Genomic DNA, 19,162 nt, shown 5'->3' with positions numbered 1-19,162 from the left:
ATAATTTTATCTTTTTCTCTATGCTTGCCAAGCTTCAACAAGCAGGCTGCCACAAAGTGAAGCAGTTATTGCTGACTCATGTCTTATGTTCTGCATAAGCAAATGTTACTACTTTGCTGAGTGAGAGTTCAAGGCTACTCTCCTCAAAATTCTACCTGATGAGAGTCACTGTTCCTTTGGCATCCAGGCAGTTTGCTTGAGAGAATTTAACTCTTGGAAGAAATTAGAAAAAGTGGGCTAGTGCACTACAGAATAAAAATAATATGAAATGGCTTCTGTACATGTGTAACATTTGAAAGAGCTCTGTGACAATTCATGACAGTCATTCAGTTTCTTATCACTGGACAATTAGGGACACTCAAACTTCTTCTCTATCCTTCTTTGTAATTTGGGATAGACATGATCTATTTGCCAGAGAGCCCTGGTTTTCCAGTTAGTCATGATGTGTTCTCCTTCACTGTGAGTTCCAGCAGCTTCAAACTGAGTTCTCACATTCCTGTTGTCTTCCAATAATCAGATTATTACTGTTATTATTTTTAGAATGACAGTTAGAGACAATATACTATTTAACAGGAACAACAGGCCACAGGGATTTCCTGAGGAGAAGTGTATTACACTCAGGATTTGAGGGTTTTTATTTCCCTCAATTATCCTACTTATATTAGCTAACTGTAAAACACTCACAATGGTAAAATATTAAAAATATGCTGGCTTTACTCCAGAGAAACTGCTGCCTCAGTAAACCATGAAGACTCATTAGGAAAAATGCATCTGATTTGTTCAATATTGCAAAAACTGCATGAAGCAAAACCACTGTCAATTTAGCTGCCTTGAGTGGTCAATACAGGGCACAAATCTACACAAAAGTTAACACATATTAGCACTTTCCTTCAAGAGAATTAAGCCTAACTCAACAGTTACAATGAAGTTTGCCATGGTAATTCCTTCCGAACCTAGAGTCATTGAGAAAAACACACAAATTTAACTGAAAATCTGTAGTTTTCAAGAATTGTATCCTTAGGTCATCCTATTTTTGAGTGTCACAAAATATGTGCTTTCAAAAAATATTTCTGACATGACATTACAAAGACTGATGTTCCAAATTTTTAAATTTTGAGGGAGGATGCCTGATCAATTGTTCCTGCCTGCTCTATTTAGAGTTCTACCATCTTTTTTTTTTGTCTTTATATTCTACATTAAACTGGTAATGATTTAGAACACAACAATCCTCCTCCTTTAATTCTTTTTAAAGAACGTTAAAGCAAACTCAGGTGAAAGACAGACCATCAAAATTCTAAACACAGCTTTTCCAGTCTTCAATAAACCTTTAAATGAGGCAGAGCAGAGAGTAGTGAAAATTACTCACCATACAATGGCTAATCTTGGAATTGTAAACATTAAAGCTGGTTCATAGTCATCTATCATATCTTGAGTGAGGTATCCAAGCCTTAAGGCTCTAAGCAGAAGAATAAAATTATTTAGTAAGACATCAAAGTCTTGAAGAATACATTTCACTAAGGAAAAATTTGAAAAAATTGTTATAAACCAAACCAAACTGATAGTATTTAACTCATGCACTGGTTCTGTACAATCTAAACCACCATATATATAACTGCTTGCTTAAGTCTCTGCTTTAAAGAAAAAAATAGTATAAAAACATAAATGCAAGAAACAAATCCCTTTAAGCATTTAAAGCTTTTATAGTCACAATTCACTTTTATGAAATTTTCTCTATATACTATTTTATGTCAAGCTTCAGTTTGATACTGAAAACCACTGGTGCTGACAATTTTTCAAATAAAATAAACATTTTTAAAGTAATAGTGGAAAGTACTCGGTTCCATTTTCAAATACAAACTGCTCTAATTATCAAGTTCAATCTCCCCCTTAACTAACAAAAAACCTAAGAAAACCACCCAAGAACAGCCCGATTCTACACAATAACTTACTGAAGTCTACGGATTTAATATTTGGGGGAGACATAATTGTCCTCAAATAACTTCTCAAATGTCTTAAGTCCCTTTAAAACTAAACCCCACTTTACTTGGATTTTTTACTTTGCTGTATTTTCCAGGTTGCTTCATAATTTCTAGATTTCACCATATATGTTTTATAACACCCTCAAATTTCTTCTCTGACTTGTTCATATCAATGTTTAAGACTGCAATGAAAACTGCACACGAGTCCTGCTTTTGGTCCCCAAAAGAATGCAAAGAGCATTTTCTTATTCCCTGTCAGCCAGTACTGCTGGGGGTGGACAGGACACGGCCACAAAGCAAACCCTGGTTTGTGGCCCATGCTCACTCCCTGTTCCCTCCTACAGCCCAGACAGATTTCCCAAAGCTACAAGTAAGAAACCATATTTTTCCTCTTACTGGGCAAATACAGAATCCCAGAATTGTCAGGGTTGGAATGGACCTCTGGAGATCAGCCATTCCAACCCCCCTGCCAGGCAGGGTCATCTGCCAGAGCAGGTGACACAGGAACACATCCAGGTGGGTTTGGAATGTCTCCAGAGGGAGACTCCACAACCTCCATTCTGCCACCTCAATATAGAGAAATTCTTCCCCATGCTGGTGTGAACTTCTCTTGTTGTAATTTATGCTGTTACTCCTTGTCCTGTCCCTGGGCACCATGGAAGAGAGTCTGGCACCACAATCTTGACACACACCTTAGAGATATTTGTGTGCATGGATCAGATCCCCTCACTCTTGTCTCCTCTGAACAGGTTTATCTTATTTAACAGATTTAGCTTATTTAAATGCTGAGTCTTCATGTACACATCTGTAACTAGGCATACCAACAATACAGTTATTGTCATTTTATTAACTCTTGTGTTTTGTTTTGTATTTTTTTAATGTAGAAAACAAAACAGAGGCTTGTGCCTGCGAAGCATGCTTAATACCTTTGAATTTGGATACTTACTAGAAAAGCAAAATAGCTGTTGGTTTATGACAATTCTTCAATATTATAGTTAATGTACTTCTATAAAAATTCAGACAGAAAGGAAACACAGAAATTAAGACCTAGTCCTTAACTTACCTCTCCACAGTTTCACAGAAGAGCACGATAACCTCCTGCTGTACATAGTATTCTTTTGGAGACTTCACAGGTACCATGGCTGACACATAACTACAAAAATTATAAAAAATAATGTACCACTGTTTCACATGCTTTAACAAATAAAATTTTAAATAAAACCAGACCTAGAACAAATCATCGTAGAAACCTAAGATGATTTCCTGTACCAATTTGTATTTATTTCAACAGCACTCACAATGAAAACTGTACTGTGTAACAATCTATGAGAAACACAGCCAAATTACTTATTGAAGTGGAATTGAGGCAGCGGAAGTCAGCAGTAATTTAGAAATATTATAATTATATAGCACATTTATGATACAATGATGTAATTATGATAGCACATTCAGCTATCAGAACCCTTTACTGTGTGGCACAGTGCCTTGGAAGGATCTTTACTGCCCCATCTTAAAGACAGAACAGTTTACTCTGCATTTCCTCAATTAAAAAATTCTGATTTAAACCGAACATTTTACCTATAATATTTTTACATGAAATTAGATTAGTGAAATGAGTTACGCAGATGAGACAGTTTATGACACTTAAAATTTGGCCTCATTTCTATGTGGAATTACTAGCAAAAGCACTAATTCAACAAGGTAAGAAACTGGTAGAAGTTTAGTGGTTTTCTGTCACTGTATTACTTAATTGGTCATTTGTAGAATACAAGTAACACAGAAAGGGAAGAAGTTGTTTGCAAAACAATGGTGAAGAAAAATGCTGTATACAGAGAGTGGAACTGACAGGCCAAAAGCTGCACAGACCCTGGCAAGAACTGTCATTGGTGTCTGCACTCAAACCCACACTTTAAAACATGTTTTTAGACAATATTTTCAATTGAAGTGTTTTCAATGTAACAGAATAATGATGCCTTTTCCAATCAGAAAAAACCCGCTTACCTGAGTGAAAGAACACAAGAGTAACAATTTTGAGGAAGGGCAAGCAGTAACGTGGGAAATGACAGTCTATAGGTTATTCCCAAGAAATATTAAAAGACAACCCAATTCCAAGAAACATGTTCTGCTAAGGGCAGCAGTGACTGTGTCATATGAGATCCACAGATAATCCTGCCCATTATCTTGTCTGTGGCCAGCACCACAAACATCTAACACACAGGCAGGTAGCTGGCTACACTCTGAAGCACAGTGCAAGACTGGTCAATGTGACCCTTGATGCAAAAGACATCACCACAAAAAGCAGTTATTTTTACTTAAGCTATAAATCTCAAAGTCATTTTTCAATCACAAGTTTAGAAATCAGTGATTTCCTGTGGTTAATTATGGTTCATGTAAAAACACTTCCTCCATCAGAATTCAATTTGCCTTCTTAAATTCACTGGGTACATCTTGCTTGAACCACTAAGCACAAGAGAACAAAACCTCAGTCTCTAGAATATGTGTTAATCGTTCTTTTCCTTTTAAGTATCTGTTTGTTGCCTTTTCTCTGACAAAGAAAACATTAAGAGATTTATGGTTTCCTTTTGTGTCTTGGAAATTCTCCCTCAAATGCCATTTGCCAGTATGCAAATGGGGGATTATAGTTTAGTTGGAGAGAGGAAATGTTGATTGCTAAAAAGCTATCTAGTTTTCATTATTGCTACACTGGAAGGAAAAATCTAACAATACACAAATTACTGAAGAATTAAAATACAATGATAAAAAATTTACATCATTTTTCCAGTCAAAGAATATAGAGTGTAACAGTCAATTTCCAAAAACCAAAAAGCCAAAAAACAATTGCAGTGGCTAAGACATGGCTCACAACACATTTACTTCATCTCTTTTACCTTAATTCAAACTCAGCAAAAAGGACATCAAAATGCTTGAGGGAATCTTTCATTTTTTCTGTGTAGAGGTTCAAATCCCTCAAGGCCTGGTCACGAATGATATTTCTGACTTCCTCTAGGCTTCGGGTCAGATCCTTGGCCAAGGGCCTCATAGCCATACTCTCAATTTCACGATTCATAATAATTGAACCAGCAGCCAAACACTGTGAAAGATATGAAGAGATAAAATATTAGTTTTTACAAAGTAAAAATACTTCTATACTCAGAAATAAAGCACAAGATGTGCTATTTAATAAGATGTGCTTTTGAACAATGCCAGTACTTAGCCCCACTTGGCTGCAAATAATTAAACAAGTGAAAGATTTAAGGCTGGTATAGAGTCAAAAGCTTTCACAGAAAAAGGAGCAGCTCAGACAGGGAGAGATGAGAAGAGGAAAATTTTGAAGTACAAGAATGTCTTAGGGTGACCACAGTGCTGACAGAAGAACTAAAGTTATTCTCCCACCAGCTGGGCAATAAGCATCAGTAGGACAGATCCTCTATTCACACACAGATTCCTTGCATAAAAGAGGTGGGAATCCAGCAAAACTACAGTCCATGGGCTGTTTTGATTTGGGCTTTGATTTGGATTTTTTATTTTATTGTAAAATAAGTCTGTTCCAAGTTCTGCAACTGTGATGTCTTTTACAGCAAAGCTGCTCATACTGGCTGTCACACAAGAATCCAGTTAGGCCAGTACCCTGCTTCCCACAGAAATCATGATAATATACAAAAATCAGGTCACTGAGTGATTCTTCCCTTCCAGTGTCTGGAAAGCAACTATTTAAGACTCCTTGCCCCAGGCATTATACATGGACTCCATCCAGCTGACAAAGACATTAACAGTAGATTTTTACTGTAACACATTAATAAAACTTTTTTTTTAAATCTTGCCACTAAACACAACTGCTGGCTTTATTCTTTTATGGTTACATTTGGAAGCACCAATATAAATTACAACTGCTGCATTAATAGAAATACTTCTGTTAATTGAGAAAATACAATTCACAAAGATCAGGGTTTTTCTTCCCTTTTTTAAATCTCCATTTGCAGCTGTGTCACCCCCCTCTCCCAGGCATCCTGTGGATGGGAGCCACACCTGCAATTCAGTATGAGGGACCTGCAATCCCAGAAGGGATCATTTCTCAGCAGTCTGATTTGAGGGCACTCAGAGAAGATCATGTTCTTACTTCTTATCAGCCAAAGCAGTATTTGTGGGAAGTCTGGATAGAGTAAGTGTTACCTGCTGATAGGTATTCTCAGTCTGATAACTCAGTGATTGTACTGGCAAGGGCAGAAGTGTGTACTCATGAAGCTCACACAACCTTCTTGCTCCATGAATTTACAGGATGCAGTGCCTACAGCAGCAGGAGTTGGCATTACACCATCACTGCATGTGTTACTTCCCCTGGAACCAACAGGTCCCTCCAGCCTGAGGGCTACACAGTGAAAGTTTGATTTGGAAACAGGTTTAGCTTACATAACACAGCAGTGAATAAAACAAGACTTAGGACAGGATTACAAAGCACTGACATACCAAATTAATTTTGTAAATTCTGAGACTTCTCTGACTCAGAGGAGCCTGCAATTAACAACTGTCAAAGCAAGTTTCAGAAACAGAACATATGGAGGCATATTGGACTGAACAAGATGGGAAATCTTCATGGAGAACATGCACTTGAAAAAGAAAGGAGAAGTTGGTAAAGAAAAAAAAAGTTATTAACAGGAGGCTAAGGATTGCTTCAAGTACAAGAGAGGAAGCACAGAAAACAAGACTACAACATGGATGTCTGGACTAATCCTCCCTCAAGTCTCAACAAATTCATGGTGCCACCTTAAGTTACCTTCAGGCCAGTGAAGAGTTTATCACTAAAGATGCCACAATACAAAAAATGCCACCAAAAATGATTTATTTTTTTTTTTTAGCCAAAGACATCAGTACTAAAAAATAAATATCTTGCATATCACAGCCTTTTGTTCTGACACCTCAGGCTTCCTTTGGTTCAAATAACAGAAGCTTATTCACTACAAAAATTCCTTGTTCCTACAGGTTGGTCTAGAAGCAAGTCTTTGAGAGAAACCAGGTAAGAGAAGAAAAGTGGACTTGAGTGATCTGCACAGGAACTATTATTTTTGGCATACACATGAAACCAGAAGATATGTACAACATATGACAGCCTGAGGTTGCATAATTAGGATGAATTATAGCATAACACAGCCATTAAAATAAAGTAACAGCATGCACTTGTATTTGTTGGAGATGAACTTTTGTCCTGATGAAACTCTCTAATACATTTTTATTTGTTTCTAAGATCTTCAAGACACAAGATGACTGATCAGAAAAAAAAACCAAACAAAAAATCACCCACAAGAAAATAGTTTTTTACTATAGAATATTGACAGCACACAATTATGAAAATAACCTGGTATGCTCTTAGCCCAACCAAAACCACAGTAAAAGAACCCCATTTCTCTGAGCACCCAGAGCAAGTTCTCTTGTTTATTTTGCCCTGTAATTCTTTCTTGTACCTGTTTCAGAAAAATCTGAACAGGTTCTTGTGGCTTTACACAACAAAAAAAGTGTCTATGAATCCCAAACAACAGGAGTAAGACAGACCTACCTCTGCTCCAAACCAAAGCTGTCCTGCAAGGTTGTCATGGCGTATTTCCTCTGGAAACTTAACACAAAAGTCTCTGTTGGCCCGTTCATGTGGAATGCATTCATCCATGATTTGGTTTATGATGTTCAAAACATTATCCTGGAGCAAAAAACAGGATACCATATATACAGTTTGCACAGAAAACATTTTTGCTTCTAAAATAGACTTTATTAGTGAAGTACCAACCAATTAAGATAGAAAATGCAGCATTTAACTCTCATGGTCTTCATACACACAGCGAAAACAGAGGAGAATATTGCACAGAAACAAGAGCAGCTAAGTTCACTCTTTGTAGTTTTCCTAGAAACGGTTTCTCAGATTAGTTGCACTTAACTTTGCTACTTTAATGAGACTTCTGATGAGGAGGCATGACATAAAGAGTTTGTTACCTCCAGCTCTCTGTACGTATCAGAAAATAAACTGGAAGTACACGTGAATTAAACCTTTTCCATTTCTTCTCACCAGCCCCAACACACACTGCCCTTATTCCTACAAAGAGCACCTGACAGGGTATCTGGCAGTTGTTAGAAACTGAGTTATATTTGGACCATTTAAGCTCATCCTGGTAATCTAAAGCACTTTACACACCTGAATCCTATGTGGGCAAGGACTGGCACTCTCACCAACCACCACATCCCCCAGACACCAGGAGGATAAGGGGACACCACACAAATTAGAGCTTTAATAACTGCTCTGATCTACCTCTACACCAGGACAATGATCAAAGACCTACAAGCAGTTTCTTGATATGCAGTAAATAATCTGTATTCATTTATTTGAAAAGATAATTTTCACATTCCCCTGCTGGGAGCTGTACAGAATTTAATTAACATAATAAAGGTAGATTGAGAGCATGAAAAAGGCTGAGTGCTTTCATAAAGATGTTTTGTCTTATGCTTCTTCCGCTATTTACAGAATTCACATTCTATTTAAAGTATTTCTCAAACAAATACCACCACATCTGTCTGTACAAAATTGTTTAACAGACAGAATTGCTTTAAATCTACACTTTACTGGTTTATTTTCACCTGCATTTAAAAAACAGTAGAAGACAGGAATTTTGAAGAAACCTGCCCCTTTAATATGTTCCCCATCAAAAAAGACAAAACCTACTTTAAGTACAATGAATGATCCACATTTTCTACAATTTCTCCACAAACTGCTGCACCTGCTGTTGCCACAAAATAATCTTAACATTAAGGCTGTAATTACAGTTGTCTTCAATCAAAATAAGGGAATAAATTAATGATCAGCAATATTTATTACACACTGGTATAAGGAACTTGATGTGTTAATGATTAAAACACTTTCACAAAGTATTTTTTGCAAAGCTGTCATGAGATAAGTTTCATATCAATAAAGTTGTAAAAAACAAACAAAAAACCCCACCTCATAGAGTTAAAACACACAAAGAAGTGTAATGACCAACCATCTTCTCTAGATGCAAGACTGAAAATCAAATGCCCTGTAGCCCCTCCAGGACATCACAACACAGACCATGGCCAGCAGGTATGAGAAGAGACAAGAAAACTAGAATCACCAAAAAACCCCCTGATTTTAGAGATGAAACCTCCCCCTCACTCTGCTGGGCCTGTTGTACTGCCAGGATCAGTGGGGCACTAGGATCCCTTAGAATCCAGAGATGCCCCTTGCAGGAACTGAGGGAAAAGCCAACCCTAAATACTCCCAAGGGTCATTGCAAGGAGAACTGAAGTTAAATCCTGGAAGAGGACAGAGCAAAGATGCCCACACCCTCCTGCAGCAGCACCTGAACCACTGGCAGAACATTCAGCACCTCCTCTCTCCAGGACAGCAGGGAGTCAGACAAGAAATCACATCCAAATTGGTCTGACACCTTAGGGTCAGAAAAAACAGAATAACAGCAAGTTTCCTATTCTGCTTCCACTTCTTAATTCATAGTATTGAGTATACTTCTCTCACCAATACTTAGCTAAATCTACCTGGGAACCAAAGCATTTTGAATGTAGGTCTCCTAAGAAAAACAACTCCTAAACTACCCAAAGTTACAGAGCAAAGGCTGAAACTGAGGATAAAAACATTTACATTGTAGAAAGGCATGAGTCACTCATGAAGTGTTTCAAATCTGTCATTACTGATCTATTTTGAGACCAGGTGCTCTGCCTGTAGCTCTCACTTTATCACTGGTGCAATACAAGTTGGTCTTTATCACCAGGATGAAAAAGCCAGATTCCTGTTTTCAGAGAATTAATGTTTGCAAAGGCCTTTTTGCATTGGAGAGTTATAGTGGTAAAAAGTAATCTTACCAGCTAAAATTTTACAAAAGTTTCACAAAATGCAGAGAAATATTAAGGCAGGAAACTCTGAGAACACTATTCAAATCTGGTTATATCAGACTTTAAGTAATCCAATTACATTTTATTTTACGACATGAGATTCCAATTTATTTTACTTGCCACCCAACTTTAATATGGGAAATGCAATTTTTCTCTTACTTTTTTTCCCCTAAAATGCTACACAGAGGAAAAGCCATATTAAAACAACTTTCCTCCCTAAATTTTATTTTACTTCAATGGATTATTTTTTAAATGCAATCTTATGTGACAGCAGCTACAAGACAGATTGAATTTCCCTTACATAACCACCTATATACATATTCAAAATTCCTGATGTATCAAAGAACATTTTACACAAACAGAATAAAGAAAGAGGACTCACAGCTAGTAAGCAACTGTTCCATGGTTTTGTTCTGTTTTTCTAATCCTTATACCTGTTAAAAAGCTCTAAGATTCTGTCTAAATCATCTCAGGATATAATTATTACAAGCATCATGAAATTTTATACCTTAATATACTTGATTACTGCAACTAAAGGCATGATGATGTAATGAAGATATTTCAACTTTTTACAATATACTAATGTTTAAGTATAGAATTTATTTGTTTCCCCCTTAAAAGACACTTAATATTCAGCCTCATTTCTTCAGCATTCCTATAACCTCTAGATGCTTCTGCTCCAGAGCACCCAAGATCTACCAACACCTCTCCATGTGTGCCAAACTTTGAGTCAGGTATTTTTTTTTAATATATGCAGTACTACTAAGTTAAACTACAGGTAATTAGAATTTTAATATACACTTCCCAATGGAAATAAATCACAATAGCTCCATCTCCAGTAGCAGTTGTCTGTATAGAGTTACCTGGCTTCACACAGGCAGCTGGTTATTGTCAGAGAGCTCAGTGAAAAAGCCAATTAAAAACATGGCCATCTTCTCCTGCCTAGTCTAGCAGGGATACAGGAAGATTACAGAAAGAACAGTTGATGGAACTTTGATACATAATGTACGAATACTGAAAGATTTCTACAAGCTAAATTGCTTTTGCTGTTTGAAGATGTGCAATTTCCCAAATTCTCTGTTGTTCTACAGGGTTTATTTTATCATCCTACAGAAGAAAAAAAAAAACAAAACAAACCAACAATTCTCCATCACTTCCTTCCCCTCTTCCATTTTTCTTATGACACCCAGAGCAGAGTAACTTACATAAAAAATCTGGAATATTTGCTCCCATAATAATTTCAGATCTCAGATGCTTTAAAACTGGAAGGATGCCAGCCAATTTAGACAGACTATCCAATGCATTGTAAGCAAATTAGTCTATTCTTTAGAAGAACTTCAAGAAACATTCAATTTATTTAATTACAGTATTCTGCTTTGTAAGCTAATAACAAATGGGTTTGGATACATGGTAGCACTGAAATTTTGCTCTAATTTAAGCAACAGAAATCAATTAGTTGGAATTGAAGTAGTAAATCTTTCACTTGATCCATCTTTCTACATAAAAGCCTCCGGATTTTAATGCCTCTTTTGGTGGCTTTATCTGTTATCTTTTGGTTTATCTGTACACTGGGATGTGCAGTTTTGTTTCAGGTGCTCTGTTGAGGCTTTACAGCAGCACAGGCAGCCACTGCAGAGATTCTGCTTTGGGATTTACTCCAAACTCCTCATTTCCTGGAAAACACAGCTCAGAGTTTCACATAACAGACAGCACTTATATTTCATTTTGATAGGGAAGATAATGAGTGACAGTGAGTCAGTGCATGTAGATAGCCACAGCAGAGGACAAATGGTTTATTTTTGGCCGATCAGTAATTAGCCATATATTAAATAATTAGACCATAAAGCTAACATCAACTGCTGCATTAGCTTCCAGAATAGGTACCCAAAAAATGTCAAGAAATTAATCTTCCTCATAACAGAAACATATGTTTAGAGCAACAAAAGGCAAACATATCTACCCTTTTGTACATGCCATTGATAAAATTTACGGCGCTCTTCCACAACATTAAATTTAATATGACCTTTCTGAGGTCTTTTGCAAGACTTCTTCAAAGGAAGGTAACTTCCTGTGCTGTTCAGTACCTCTTTAATAGCCATGTTTTGAATTATCAGTGAAATCTAGCTAAGGCAATGTGGTCTATGACAACATCACCATGAGCTGAATGGATGATATTTTAGCCTCTTCATTTAAGTAAGTCCATGATATTTTTTGTCACCCTTTCTAGCTTGGTAAGTTCCAGAACCCCTTCAACATCACGTGGCAATCAGAAGTCACAGATGAACACAAATCAATGCCAAAAATAAAGGAATATTTTATTGCAATTAAAGCAATTAGCGAGTATTTTAGAGTTTTATGGGCTACTTTAACAGAAGAATCCAGTAGCAAGGTGGTGTCTTCTCTGATGTAACAAACAGGTTTTCAATGTACACACAAAAGTCCTGGCTTCAGAATCCAGACAGTTATTTCACATTAGAGATCCAAAGCCTCTCTATGGTTTTCCCTCCAGTCCATCTTGCACAGATCCCGGAGGCTGAGCTTTCAGACTCTTTTTGCCTCATCAGCTAATTGGTTATTTCCCACTGGCAATGTAGCACTATGGAATTGTTTGGGTTGGAAAAGACCTTTCAGATCAAGCCCAACCACTAACCCAGCACTGCCAAGTCCACTGCTAAACCACGTGCCCAAGTACCACATCCACAAAGCTTTTCATCACCTCCAGTGATGGCAACTCAGCACTGCCCTGGGCAGCCTGTTACAATGCTTGACAACCCTTTTCATGAAGGAAGTTTTCCTAATATCCCATCTAAACCTCCCCTGGCACAACTCGGGCCATTTCCTCTTGTCTTATCAATTGTTACTGGGGAGAGGAGCCTGAACCCCACCTGGCTTCAACCTCAGGCAGTTGTAGAGAGCAATAAGATCTTCCCTGAGCCTCCTTTTCTCCAGGCTAAACATCTCCAGCTGCCTCAGCCACTCAAAAAACTTGTGCTTGGCCACACCACTGCTGATGCAGGCCAGGTGCCATTGGCCTTTTTGGCCACCTGGGCACAGCTGGCTCCTGTTCAGCCACTCTCAACCAGCACCCCCAGGTCCTTTTCCACGGGGCCTTTGCAGCCACTGTGCCCCAGCCTGTGGCACTGCAGGGGTTGCTGTGACCCAGGGGCAGGAGCCAGCCTTGGCCTTGTTGAGCCTCAGAGCCTTGGGCCCACTGATCCAGCCTGTCCAGATCCCTCTGTGGAGCCTTCCTGCTGTTGAAGACATCAACTCTTCCACCCACCTTGGCATCATCTATAAATTGAAGGTGCAACTCATGAGACTCCACTTTCTAAAAGTAACAGAATTTTTCTTTGTGTGAACTTTGGGGAGCAGCTCCTAGTTTAACCCATCCCAATAGAGAGTACTACCAAAATTCACCATGAAAAGGCAACTTGGATATCTAGCAATTTAAATTCTGTATTGCCCCAGCCTAGCAACAACAACTCTCAATAAATAAAAGAGGAATTCCCATTCAGAGGGCAGAATGAAGGAGATGTCATTATTAATTACTGCCATCGTCACTTTGCCTTCCCCTGCTGCAGTGAAAGCATCCTGCATCCCCAACACATTCATTGCTGAGTTGGCATGGATCCAGCTTTCTTCCCTATGGTTCTCTGCTGCAAATTAATTCCCTGACCTGCAGTGCACAGCATTTTCATTCCACTCTGTCCACAGCCTTAGATAACAGGAGTTTCTCACAATGACCTATTTGACCCATGTGAGCAAGTGGAAACACATGAAAAAACTTGTTAATATGAGAAGTTACAATTTAAGGCTACAGTACTAAACATTGTTAGGATCCTAGTTTCAAAGAAAAAATATTTTTAATTATGAATCACTCCCTACGTAAGTTCAAATATGAAATGTAGAAAGAAAACACAATTCCTGTTAGTTGATGGAGCTGTACTGACAGCCCAACTTACAGTCAAGCATTTTATATTTTATAGCCATTTGCTAATTATTCTGTAGTGACTAGAAGTTTCCCAAAAAAGAAGAAAAGCTGTTAAAAGCCAACATTTAAAAAGACACATTTAATTATTTTATTTACTGATAATGAATGTTTAACTTTGAAGATTTGTTTTTCAAACTACAACATTCCACTGATCACTTGACATTACTGGGGGGGAAAAAAGGCAAATTTAACATCTGTGAACCAAACCAATAGACAAAAAAAACCACCAATTTTTCTGATACTTAGAGGTTACTTAGTGTATTTAGAACAACCATACTCAAGTTCATTTGCAGTGAAGTATGGTGAAAACATATGAAAAGGTTGACAAGTGTGCCTGCTTGCAAAAGAAATGTTAAGAGCTTTCACTCAGTGGCAAACCCAAACAGGAAGCAGGTACCTGACACCAACTGTTTGAAGATGCCAGGCAGCACAGAGCAGACATCTGTTAGAGCAATGCAACTCACACAAGTCATCACTGCTAGGAGTAATGAAATTACAAATGTTGCCATCAGTTATAAAATAACCGAACTGGAACTCTAAAGGAAAACCACCCAAATTTACAAGCTCTATTATGAAAGGAAAAAAGTCAAGTAGATCTCTGTATTGTCTCAGATTTAAGATTAATCTTGACATCATCACTTTACAGATGGCTGTTCTCAGTTTTTCTTTTTTCCTTTTTTTTTTCTTGACTGGCACTGTCCCCACCAAAATTAAATTGGAAGACAGTGTATAAAATAAAATAATTTTCTTTTAATAAATCCTAGCTCACTCTCACATCAAACAGCCTAATCCTGGCACAAATTTCTGACTCTCCTACCTCTGCATCAAGTTTCTTAAATACAAACCTTATGAGAACTTTGTTCTAGAGTCCACCAGCTCTGTTCCACTTTAAAAAAAGCCTCAGACACAAATCAAATTCAGAAAACAATCATGATTCCCTCCTCACCACAGATCAAAGAGGAACACCCAATAGGTTGGACAGAGGCTGCTTTTGGTTCTTACTTCTTCCCTCTGTTGTTAAAGGTATCTTTATCTGCTACAGTTTCTAAACTCTGTGAACATGAAGGTTTCTTTCCGTCAGCTTCCTCCCTTGATCTCAGTAATTACCCTGCTGTCTCCTTCACTGACCTCTACTAACATATCTAATATAATGTCTCCAGGGCTGCAAATCGAGCAGGCAAGAAAGACTGGTCATTACTTCAGCTAAAAGTACTCCTGGTTCAATCCACACTGTTTAACCTCTGTATCAATTAACAAAACATCAGGAATAGATTCTTGCCAACTTCTACCCAATCATTAGTTTCAGAACCCAGCAGGGAGTTCCTTTCACTTTTGGCTAATTTGTCTCCTTTAATGAGATCTATTTCTACCTAATTCTACAAGAAAATGTTCTTCAATGGACAGATGCAATCAAACACGAAAACATCCCACCTCTGAACTGTCTCATTGTTCACAGTGATGGTACATACTCCCAGTTTGCTCCTGTCAGGAATGTTAATGACACAATTAGTATTTCATAGATAACTCACTGCCAATCCACTACAGCACTGCCCTCTGAGTTCTTTAGCAGCTCTCCACCGAGGGATGCTTGTTGATGCTGACTTTGTAAAAACTGCTTCTCTTCAGCATGGATACAAATCCAATAAAGCATGGAATGAAAGAGCATATATCTTCCCACCTAGAGATTCCTTCTACTCATACCACTTATCAGATAGTAGGAGACACCTTCAGATAAGGTTTTTCTACACCTGAAACAGAAAGCCACTTTTCATTACAGACTGGCGCCAGGCTGTTCTGCAGTGTCAGCCTTTGGCAGCCAGGCCAGCTGGGGACTCTGCCCCTTATCTCACCTACCCCGCAGTCCCTGTCCCCATGTCTCACCAGCACTCAGTGCTCCTGTACTGGGGACACCTAGGAAGGGTTTCAGTGCACACGCCCAGAGTAACCCCCATCATTTCACTGCTCCAGTTCACAGACAGACTCTACAAATGCGTGCATCAGGACAGCTGAGCAAGTGTTTCCAATGTGAAGCTGACCACTGCTTATTTAAAGTAGCCTTGGATAAGGATCTAAAACTTCAAAGCTCTCTCAAAGCTGTGCTTTGAGGGGTGCCATGTATAATTGTGGGAATAGGAACAAGGATAGTGCAAATTTGGAATGGAAAACTTTTAAACTGACACTGCCAACAGACCATGGAATAATGCCTAAGGAACTATGTGTGATAACACAGAAATACACATTGGAACAGAGGTATTTTTATATAAAATCAAAGTTCATTTCTCTTGTTTGTCCGTGCTTAAATACACAGCCAAGCAATAAAGTTAAGATATTTACTGCAACTTAAATGTTTATAACATTTCTACCAAGTGCCCAAGGGCTTGCTTGAATCAAAGACTGGGCAGCCAACACGCAGAGCTGCTAAAGCTATCACAGACCTCTGACCAAAACCACTTAAATTTACAGAAATATTTCCTTCTGAAACCACTCAATGCTGTTCCATTAATACAGTTATAAAGCTCACTGGTAACCCACAGCACTGGTAAATTTAAAAGCCTTTACCTGCTAGGAAAGAAAGAACACACTTAGCATTAAAAATCAATGAAAAATCTGATTTCACTGAGTACAGAATTAATTGAGTTATGCTGAAGTTGTGCAGCTGTAGACAAAAGACAAAGAAAGGCCCATGTGAAATTGCACCACAAATACAGAGTTATATCCAACACACTTCAACTGAAAACCAAAGAGACCAAACCTTTGGAGACTTTCATTCTAAGAGTGTTCGAGCTTCAAATAATTTCTACACTCTGTGTATTTTAAATGAATGATTTCAAGTTCTCCTAAAAATTTACATAAAGATAATGCTGCTTTCCTGGTTGAGGAATCCCCTCATAATTTTCTTTTCTCAATTATAAATTATGACACTTGCATTTCAGAATAAGCCAGACAACCACAAATGTTTTAATTAGATCTACTGAGAAAACTCATCACATTCCAGTTACAGGGTTAAAATATTTTACAGTCAAATCTGCAAAATCCCCATGGAGGAATATTGTACAAATAATAAACAAGGCTGGCACTGAGGCCAGAGGTTTGTACAGATGTATGAAAATGAAAAATAATTTTTCATACCAGTTATCAGCCAAGTCAAAAGGAAACATGACTCCGAAAGCCTGCTAGAATTAGTCTCTGATTATTTATGCCTGCATCAGACCCAAAGAGAAAAAAGCGAACAAAAAGCACACAAAAAAGACTTTTTCACAGTATCAGAACAATTCCAAAGTAAAAATTACCAGAGCTTACATCACAAAGGCTGTTTAGCCCAGAGCCTCGGTTGCACAAATCAATTGAACAAGCTTTGCAGCCTCAAGAGGATCATCATTTACCACCTCTACATGAACTGTTACACTGTTTGATTATGAGCCCTGTCTGTGTGGAACAGCAACAGCTTCAGCAGAGTTACACACACCGCAGGGCAGGAGAGAAAGCAAAGAATACAAATCTCTGCTGCTTGGTATTTGTGTAAGTAATCTTCAGGCAAAGAAACCTTGAGACCTCTAGAGAACTGAAAATGTATTCTCAGGGCAAACCTAAGAATTTATATTGTGTACATCATAAGTTAGTATCAAGAGCACTACATTTTCTGAATTAAATTCTGAGCTTTTCTCACAACTATGGAACAAGGAGCAGTACAAACATGTAAGAAGTATCCACCTTTATCTCTTCACCATGTGAAGAACCATGTACTTGGGGTAATGCTGCTGCTGCTCACCTCAACACTACCTTGAGAAGTGTTGAAAAAATAGCATTAGTCTAAAAAAAAATGGAAATCCAGCAGGAGAGAGTAGGTGATATAAACAAAAAAGGTAAGCTTCCTTAACCAAGAGCACATTTTTATGCATAATTAATTTCACACAAGTACAGATTTCCCAAAGCCTTTAAAATTGGAAGTTTTTAGGAATGCAAGCATGCAGGAACAAAGCCTACTATCTGAAGCCTGCTCTCCAACAGCAAAACCCATCCTTATCACAAACTGTTTTCATATCAATAATTTCAAACTTCTTCAAAGCAACACTAGCTTGCTAATACACGTAATACTTTCAAAAATGAATCTTTTTAAAATTATTGTCTTAAAGTCTGCATTATCTGCATTATTTTTCACCAAGAACACTGTGCAGCAATGAGTTAACACAAATTCTTTCAAAAGCATAAGCTGGAGGTAGAAAACAACCAGTGCATGTTTACTCCAAAAGGAACTTGGGGTTATAACTGAACTATTTAAGCTTCTCATTCTCTTTGGCTAATTATAAAGTTACAATGATTGAACAAGCCACCCTAATGGCTAACAATTTATTTTCTTCCCATCACCTTAAATTCCAGCCATTCAATTAGTAGTTTATTGTTAAATTATACACTGAAAGTAATGAAAGGGCAGCCTGATATTAATCTATCCTCTCAAACTCCAAAGTATTTTGTAATGCCTCCTTCCAGTACGTGGAAGTCTTTGTTGTGTCCAATATTTAACATACATAGATATCTTTTAACACCTAAAGGCTTTCATCTCAAGGTGCAGCATGAGGATCCAGCAGGAGGAGCTCGAAGCCTTGGCCCAGTCCCAGAGATTTGGCATCAGTGGCATGAGCAGAGCCTGGTGGGATGAGTTCTGTGACTGGAGTGCCCTGCTGGAGGGCTCCAGGCTGGTGGCAGGTGGGCACGGCTGGCACGGTGTGCAGTGCAGGGGCTGGAATGCACAGAGCTGGCACGGCTGAGAACCTCTGGGTGAGGACTAAGGACAAACGAATGAACTGGGAGGAGGAAAAGTGAGGGGAGACCTCAGTGCAGTTACAACTTCCTCTAGAGGGAAAAGGAGGAACAGACACTGATCTCTGCTCTCTGGTGAGTGGCAGGACCCAAGGAATGTCCTCAAGTTGTGTCAGGGGAGCTTTGTGTTGGATATCAGGAAAAGGTTCTTCCCCCAGAGGGTGGCTGGGCACTGAGCAGGCTCCCCAGGGCAGTGCTCACAGCACAGCCTGGCAGAGCTCAGGAGTGCTTGGACAATGCTCTGGGGCACAGGGTGGGACTCCTGGGGATGGTGCTGTGTGGGGCCAACAGTTGGACTTGTTGATCCCTGTGGGTCCCTTTCAACTCAGGATTCAAGGATTTTGTTAAATGAAAACTTACTTGTAACAACCTGACACATGAGAAAACCAGACTGCACAATATTCCACAAAATATTCTTCATAATAATCTATTATTATGAAATGAATTATTTCTTATTAAAAAACAGGCTTTA

The 19,162-nt window shown here is 38.3% G+C and overlaps 1 protein-coding gene across 6 annotated transcripts in view; it reads right to left on the bottom strand.

The window, feature by feature from the left end:
- ZFYVE28 (zinc finger FYVE-type containing 28) overlaps positions 1-19,162 on the bottom strand; it is a 145,353-nt gene that overhangs the window by 53,011 nt on the left and 73,180 nt on the right. For all 6 annotated transcript variants that reach the window (XM_064418879.1, XM_064418876.1, XM_064418878.1 and 3 more), the window contains exons 3-6: positions 7,528-7,665; positions 4,868-5,070; positions 3,043-3,132; positions 1,367-1,456 (exon numbers count right to left, since the gene is read on the bottom strand). In XM_064418879.1, the coding sequence (XP_064274949.1) occupies positions 1,367-1,456; positions 3,043-3,132; positions 4,868-5,070; positions 7,528-7,635 (491 nt within the window). In that variant the 5' untranslated portion in view covers positions 7,636-7,665. The remainder of the gene's footprint in view (positions 1-1,366; positions 1,457-3,042; positions 3,133-4,867; positions 5,071-7,527; positions 7,666-19,162) is intronic.

The sequence above is a fragment of the Passer domesticus genome, chromosome 4 (assembly GCF_036417665.1).
Source record: "Passer domesticus isolate bPasDom1 chromosome 4, bPasDom1.hap1, whole genome shotgun sequence".
Taxonomy (NCBI): Eukaryota; Metazoa; Chordata; class Aves; order Passeriformes; family Passeridae; genus Passer; species Passer domesticus.
The sequence above is the reverse complement of the archived record's forward strand: the minus strand, read 5'-3'. Positions and strand labels throughout refer to the sequence as shown.